General features: G+C 28.0%; 1 protein-coding gene across 1 annotated transcript; it reads left to right on the forward strand.

Moving 5' to 3' along the window:
* Positions 1–3,924: 3,924 nt before the first annotated feature.
* On the forward strand, positions 3,925–7,203 carry LOC110739666 (bidirectional sugar transporter N3-like). The gene is made up of 6 exons (XM_021920122.1): positions 3,925–4,159; positions 5,013–5,049; positions 5,231–5,441; positions 5,902–6,063; positions 6,297–6,416; positions 6,539–7,203. Exons 1-6 carry the CDS (start codon positions 4,114–4,116, stop codon positions 6,890–6,892), a joined length of 930 nt encoding a protein of 309 aa, XP_021775814.1. The 5' UTR covers positions 3,925–4,113; the 3' UTR covers positions 6,893–7,203.
* Positions 7,204–8,848: the final 1,645 nt, after the last annotated feature.

Raw genomic sequence — 8,848 nt, forward strand, 5'->3', positions numbered from 1 at the left:
TACCCCCTAATAAGACTCTGATGTCGTTAACAATTATATAATCTCGATGAATTAGAAATCAAACACTTACTAGTTACCATTAGACCAGATCGCTTAACTTAACATTTGTAAGGAGTGTGAACTATTAGATTATTTTGTGTATGGTTGAATCATTATTGGTGGCGAATTCCCATATATATTAAGGTTTCTTGCAATTGTACTTATTATTATCTTTTTAAAAAAAAAAAAAAAGTTTTTTAACATTTACAGAGTAAAGGATAAAAATATGAATGGTATAATCTGGAAGTTTCTAGTAACAAAGTAGCAATAGAAGGTCTGGTAAGTTTAGGACCAGCTTAGCCTTTTCTGGATAACGCGTAAGACTAAATAAGCAAGTTTATGGCCGACGATAACAGACAAAATATTCTTATTCGGAAGTCCTGTCCTCTAAGATCGCCTGACGCTATCCATCGATTTATTAACTATACCATCTCATATATTCGCGAATAATGTTTTTGTCACACAAAAACAAAAAAATATTAATACTTTATTCTCGTACTGTATATGGCCGTATGGACTGAGGGTAGGGTATTTCTAATTTCAATGTTTTTCCAAATATTTTTTTTTATTTTTTATTTTTTATTTTTTTATGAATAGAAGGGGTACATAAATAAAAATAATTAGTCGAGTACTTTCTCAACATCAAACCCTTTGTCTAAAATAGTAATACTCTATAAGAAAAGTCACCATTGTTTTTACAACGGACGTTTGAAATATAACTATCATATTATTTTAAGGAAATTTTTTCAAAAATCACCTTTTAAATCCTAATTTTTGCGAAAAACACCTTTTTAAAAAATATTGTAAAAAGCCACCCAATTTAAAATTTATGTTGTAATTCAATGGTCATTATTATATTGTTGGTGACAAATTACAACAAAAAATTTAAATAAGGTGATCTTTTACAACATATTTTTTAAAAGATGGTTTTTCACAAAAACAAAGATTTAAAAGGTGGTTTCACACAATTTTCTTATTTTAATGATAAGCAATATAATCGATTTATTTTTTCACATTATAATATGAACACAATTAGTCTTCTAATATTTACAATACAAATATTATTTTTGAAAATTTTAATCCAACATAAAATAAATATTTTTCGAGAAACTTTAAAATAAGATTAAAAATAACATAAATAAAACTAAAAATTTGACAAATTAAAAAAAGTTGATAATACTCTTTTATACCAAAAATAAAGTAATGTAATTAATTAATTGGAGAAAAATATGTCAATTATGAACTATAAAATTATTAAAATATTATGGTAGTCATATTTCAAATGACCACTAATTATAAAATTTTCAATTTATATATAATTATAAATTTTTGTATACTTCTAGGTGTAAGGTATATCAAAGGATAATTTTTACTCATTTGATGTTTGAATGAGGAGTAATCATCAAAATATAAGGTGCATTGTACACTTGGATCGGGTGCGTGAATATAAAAATCTATATACTTGGTATGATTTTATGAGCTAGAGTTGATCTTGTAGCTTACTTTGTGGCAATGTGGCAAGTCAATTCCTTGGCAATGATGATAGAAAAAGAACAATTAAAAAATGGGTAAAAGGAGGAAAAAATAGAAGTAGTGTTCGTACCGTTGGACCAATGCAATGAAGTCTTTAATTAATATTCTAACACTCGGCAATAAAATGCAAATAGTACGTGTACATTGTTGCACATTACCTCAGTCAAGTGAATTTTCATGTAACCCATAATCATAAATTTCATTTCCATCTAATAAAAATTGAGCCAAATTGTATTGTAAAGCAGCAAAATAGGATGTTAAAAGTAAAGTAGTGTTCTCAATTAGAATTGCTTTTAGCTAAGCCTAGAATTATTATTGATAACTGGTGAGGTTTTTTTGAAGGGAAAATTAGAATTCTTGAGGTTTAAAAGTTAACTCTATAGTCTATATGCATGAAATATTGAAATGTATGCCTGAAATAACAAAAGTTGTACTTTGAAGTACATGACTTGATAGTTAAATTTTTTAATCAAGGGATTGTAAATTTTGTGATAATCATAAAGAAACGGAGGGAGTATAATATTTTTCAAGTGTAACTCCTTAGTAGTTAAATTAGAGGAAAAAAATACACCTGTTGGTCCTAAATGTGTGTTTTTTTTTTTTTTTTTTAATTTGAAATCTAGACATTATTCACAACTTAAGAGAATTTTCAAAAAAAAAAATTCAAATATATATGAAAATCTGGGTCTCAATGGATACTTTAAGGTACATACCAAACTTTTATAATTTTCTTCTAACATGTAATAAGAAATAATAATGTACATAGGCAAATATGTCAAATGAAAATGGGTACAATTAAATGGATTGGTGGGAGTACCAAATACCAGTAATTGATACTAAGGAGTAATTAATTATATAAATATAATTAATTAATGAGAATTTATTAAATAATTGACCTAATTATGAAAGTTGATGGAATGAGGCTGGTCCTAAATTAGACGTGTCTTTTAGACTTTCAAAATTACAACTAATAGAAACTCTGAATTTGTTGGAGTTTTATTAGTACTCCTTCATCCATTTCTTTAATTTTTTTTTATTGTTACACTTTGATCTTTATAGTCTTCAATGCACATGTTTTACCACGTACATATTCAATATGGTTTAAGTGAAAGTTCTTAAAAAAATTAATATTTGTAAATCATTTCAATAAAACGAATTCAACAACAATCCACATAATATGATTTTAATCTATCTTTATAATCGTATATTTTTATAGTTAAAGTTTTTAAATGTTGACCACTTAGGTCAAAATATAATCATAGATTAGAGACACAAGGACTATGGAGTGTGCCTAATTATTTTTTAAAAAAAATATTCTGAATTCATGAGAGAGAAAAACTGGGTATAAAAATCTTTAGAAAATGTTTTGAGCAGGGAAATAGAAATTAGTGGGAAATGTCAATGGTTTTGATTATCAATAATTATTAAATACATTATATTGATAGTCTGAGATATGTCTTGAAGATTGTGTTGTGCAAACCAGAAACATCATTTTGGGACCGAAGGAGAATTCATAATTACACTGGCTATTAAATGCATAAAGTAGTTTTAACCGTACCCCACCAAGAAATTGAATATGATACACAATAAAAAACAAATCTTTAGTTTATTTTTTTTATTGGGATCTCGATAATGAGCGCCCTCAGGCATAAGATAACAGTTTAAATTATTTTCTAAATTGATATTAATTTTGGCATGTATTCCAATTTACGTAAGTGTTGATGGACGTTAATAATTAATGTTTATTTCTATTTAAAATGTATACTTTTTGCTCTCTTATCTACGCGTACGCAGGGTTTTCATTAGCCTTTATCTTTTGTTTTTTTTTTTCCTAAAATATCGCAAATTATCTTCCTAAATTTGTAGTAATAGTGAACAAATTTTTATAGAAAATATCAATGATATTTATGAATATTTGATAGTTATATAATTGCAATATTAACTAAAACAACTTTAAAATGATATTTATTTTTTCTAAATATTTCATGACGATGACTCTGAACCAAAAATAAATATTATATATTTTTCTTTGTATATTAATAGGTGTATTTTTTTGTAAGAACTCAAATTCAAAATTTTAATACAACTCATACAAGGCCCCAAAATATTTGAGACTGTCACAAAATGATCTATAAAGTTCTCATCAAATAGTAAAATTTGTTATATTTTGGAAGCTTTGAGGCATGAGAGAGAGAGATAGAGTGATGATATTGACAACATAATAAAATTGATCCTATCGATTCAACCTTCCACAATTGCATGCCAAACGCATGGACGAGCTCAAATATATAAATAACTTAATTATTTGTTGATGGGTCCTTTTTCCCCCTATATAAACACCTTCATTCATTCTCCTTAATACCTCACATAAATTACTAACCAAAAAAGAAATCAAGTGTTCTTTTCTAATACACTTAAACTTCTCTCACTTTCCAAATTCTTGGGAAAAAAAAAAGGAGAGAACTAAGTGTAGGAAATTACACTAAAAGAAGAAAGAAAGGAAATATAAAGAGATTTTTTTGTTTAACCAAATATTAAACCATGCTTACCATCCACCACCCTTGGGTTTTTGCCTTTGGTCTACTAGGTATGTATTACTACACCATGCATATCTTATCATTTTTACTTACTAGTACTTTTTATTTTTTTTACAAAAATTATTTGATATCTATTCATATGTGTATATTTCGAGTTATTTTTTTAAAATCTCATCTTCAGAAGACATTTCTTTTGAAATATTACTAGGTTATATTTTGTAGAGATTTCAAAATTTTATTTTCTTAGATTTTTGACTAGTTGCTTCACCATGCAAGCGCTTGTATTTTTTGCTTTTAATACTGATCTTTAAGCAAAAAAATTAGTACATTTTTGCATTATATTTTCACTAGTTTTCTATAAGTTTTTAAAAAATTAGGGTTTTTCTATTTTTATTTTTATTTTTATTTTTTATTTTGAGATTTTCTTAATGCACCGTATACATCCTTCCCTTTTTAATTTACATTTTTATCCATCAATCTTGTAGCAACATATAATATCAATTTTTACACAAAAAAAAGGGCTAGTATTATTACAAGGTACATCATGAAGTATCATACAAGGTTATGACTCATAAAAGGCTAGAAGAAAACATTCCAAATCTTGCTATATATTTACCTAAAATTGATTCAAAAATGGAAAGGAACCAAACGTGCTTCATGAAGTATTATACAAGGTTAAATGGTTTTCATGTGAATAACTACCATAATAAATAAACTAATTTAATTATGTTACTTAATCTTTTTACTATACAACTTTCTATACACAAATCAAATTGCATGAACATTATTCACCTGAAAATAAATCAAAAATTTTCAACCTGTCGTTTTAATTTAGTCAATCATTTAACATTTGGAAAAGGACTAATCATTTTTGTCACTTTGTGTGACTCAATTTTATTACAGGAAATGTCATCTCTTTCATGGTGTTTCTTGCACCACTGTAAGTACTTTAATCATGCTTAGTTCGATTGATCAATGCGTTAAACACTCGCTTTTCCCTAATGATATTCTTAATTTTCACGGTTGGTTCAACCTAAGATATATTATTATATTGTATAACTAGCACAACTGTAAAGTTTGATTATCTATTTATGTTATTAATTACTTTGATTATTTTACAGGCCAACTTTTATAAGGGTGTACAAGAAAAAATCAACAGAAGGTTTCCAATCACTTCCTTATGTAGTTGCTATCTTTAGTGCTATGTTATGGATCTACTATGCTTTGCTCAAGGGCAATTCCATCCTTTTGATCACTATCAATGTTGCTGGAGTTATTATTGAGACTATTTACGTTGCCATATACATTACCTATGCACCAAGGCAAGCAAGGGTATGTACTTTACGACTATATATCAAATTCTTATCTGAAATGTCTCATAAGTAATTCTTGTGTCAGACGGTTAAATGTTTTAGTGAAATTAGGTGGCTACTAGTTATGTATGTCATTTTCTATCAAAGTTCAACAAACCAAAATATTTTGAGTGGGATTCGCATTTTTTATGAATAATTATTGTTCAGTAAGATCTTTATTATCAACCTCATAATAAGTTGATTTAATGGTCTCTACTTTATTATAAACTATCATAATGAATAAAATCCGTATAAAATGCAAATATCGATAGTGTTTTGGCTTGGGATAAAGTGAACGCTTTAATATTTTTTCGTTTTTTACTTGTGTATGTCGACACTACTTGCTAAAACTATAGAAAGTAGCCGTACATGTTTACATAACCTGAAAATATCATACGCGTAAATATGTTCTCATATATGTGAATACCTTTTTTTTGCAGTTATCAACTTTGAAGCTACTATTGTTGATGAATTTTGGAGGGTTTAGCGCAATTGTCCTCTTTTGTCGCTACTTATTTCACGGAGCAGTTCGACTTCAAGTTTATGGATGGATCTGTGTAGCTATCTCTATTAGTGTATTCGCGGCACCCCTTAGTGTCATGGTAAGTACACGATAATACACAATATATTATGATGAAAATGAGAAGTTATATTTAAACACGAACTAAAAATAAGTGACTTAATCGGAAAGGCATTAACAATATATTATGTAAATAAGTTGACGAGCCAGCCATATAAAAATATAGGTTATATAAATTCATTTACTATTATTCTCTTCTACTAATTTTCATAAAATTAGTGACTAATTATTGTCTGAACCTTAAACCTTTTACAGAGGACAGTGATCCGAACCAAGAGCGTGGAGTACTTGCCAATCAACTTGTCATTATGTCTAACATTAACGGCTACCGTATGGTTCTTTTATGGATTTGTTCAGAAAGATCTATACATCACAGTAAGTCAAATTTATAGATCTATATCAACTTAATTAATATCAATAAATATATATAGTACATATACAAGAATATATTTCTTGTAATATATGATTACTTAATTATGTTATGAAATTATTGGCAGCTTCCAAATGTTGTGGGGTTCGTGTTTGGCGTGGCACAAATGGCACTCTATGCAATTTATAGGAAATATGACAAACAAGCTGAAAAACAGAAGATACCAGAATTTGTAAGCCCAATTAAGCAAGAAACAGTTGAGATACAATCAATTGATAACAAAACTGAGGATATTATTCCTCCACATGAAGACCCTCAAGAAATTGAGGTTGTAATTGGTAACAAAGATAATGTTATTATTGACGATGAGGAGTTGGGTAATTTATACGGGCCGCCACACGGCCCATCGACATGCAACGTGGACGCTGAGAAGATCGTTGGTGGGCCCGGCGGCCCGACCTCGGTTCAATGTGCCGTTTGAGCTAGGGCAATTGGTACCATACCAAAAGTTTTGGGTTTTCTTAATTAATTCTTGTTTATTTTAATTTTCCTTTTCCAATTATCCCTTCAAAATAAAGAGTAGGTAAAAAAAAAAAATGGGATTAGATTTTGTAAATTATTAAGGCCTTTAGTGGGGTCCACTTTTGGTGATGAAGGGCACCTTATTAAGGTTGATTGGAGGGTCACTCTCCCTAATGTTCCTCCTCTTATAACCCACAAAGGCACCCATTATTGTACTATCTATTGTTTATTTTCTCTCATTTTATTGAGTTTTTGGCTCTTTTACAAATATTCTTCCAAATGTTTGGTTTAGATACTTTATTATCTTATTTTCTCTGTTATGGTTTTGTAGTATTTTGCTTGATTTGTGAGTTTAATTTCAAGAGATGATAATTGTATGAATATGACAAGCAAAAAAATTAAGAAAAAAAGGGCAAATTGTAGACATTACATGTAACGAATCGATAATTGTAAACACATACCAAATTACGTCGATTGTAACAATTGAAACAAACTTATGCAAACTGCCAAAAGTATTTCATGAAAATTCAAAGTCTATTGGTGAAACTAATTTTTTCTTGCTTGTAATATCACTTATTATTTGTCACTATAGACTACTCACACAAGCTAATATCCTCACAAGGAGGAAAAAAAAAACTTCATTCGTAAAAGATTAATTAATTTGTTTTTCCACAACATTTTAGTTCAATTTTAACCGTATCTACAAATAAGCATGATTTATATTATAAAAAAATTATAACATTTGTACTACATGAAAATAAATTTAAAAAAATTGTGCAAGAATATATTTTTCTTAATCCTATAGAAACAAAAGGAGTAAACTATTAGCTTTACATAAGAGAGTCTAAGGGAATAAGTTTGGATTCTAAACAATCTTACGTCTCACCTTGTTACTAGGTGTGTTTTATTTGTCCATATTTGTTCACATGTGACATGTACTAGAGAGTAGATAGATGCTCAAACGAAACACCTTGTCACTAGGAAGCTTAACATACGTGAATAGCTATTTGCCTATACGCTAAATTAATGTGGAAAAGTTATAAAACATAACTGTTAAGAAAGTTACAGGTTGAATTCTACTACGTACATTATTACTTTCAAGAGTTGTACTTACTATGTTATCTAATTGACATAAGCACCAAAAAAATTTAAGTGAAATATGCACCAAAAAAATTTAAGTCAAATATGCACCTGTCAGTTTGCCTTTTGCTTCTTAACCTCCCGAGTGCAACTAGGCGCATAGCTGTTATTTGTTTGCAATGCATATAAGAAGGCTAATTGTTAAATTCACTTAATTTTTGTGATTTTTTATTGCTATAATGGTATTTTTAATGTACTATTATACTTACAGTGATATTTTTAATGTACTATTATACATATATTTTATACTACTAGAGTATAAGTTATTTTAGTAGTACTATTTATACCCATTATAGGTAACAGTGGTACAATATTTGTACCACTAGGAAAACTACTGGAAAAAAAAAAACACTCTTTTGTCTTTTAGCTGTTATTTACTTGCCATGTAAATAACAGCTATGCGCCAATACTTAACCTAATCTCCCCACCCCACCAAAATCTAATATTGTATATACATATAAGAGTTTTTAGAGCGTCACGTAAAATTATAACTTTTTAACGCGTCAGGTATGATTATAAATTTTAGTTATACCCAATTAACTAAGAAATTTGTGATTTCTTTTAGAATCAAATAATTCAAGTGCCATATAAGCAAAATTGGCTGTTTAGAGTTTTAATTAATTAAGTATAAAATTTATCTTTTAACATTCAGAAATTGGAATTTTATCTAAATATATAACGAATAAGAAAAAATTCGCAATTTATTTTAAAATAAAAATATTAAATGATATACTACTTACAACAAATAAAATAATAAATTTTATCACATAAATAC

The sequence above is a fragment of the Chenopodium quinoa genome, unplaced genomic scaffold (genome assembly GCF_001683475.1).
Source record: "Chenopodium quinoa cultivar QQ74 unplaced genomic scaffold, ASM168347v1, whole genome shotgun sequence".
Taxonomy (NCBI): Eukaryota; Viridiplantae; Streptophyta; class Magnoliopsida; order Caryophyllales; family Amaranthaceae; genus Chenopodium; species Chenopodium quinoa.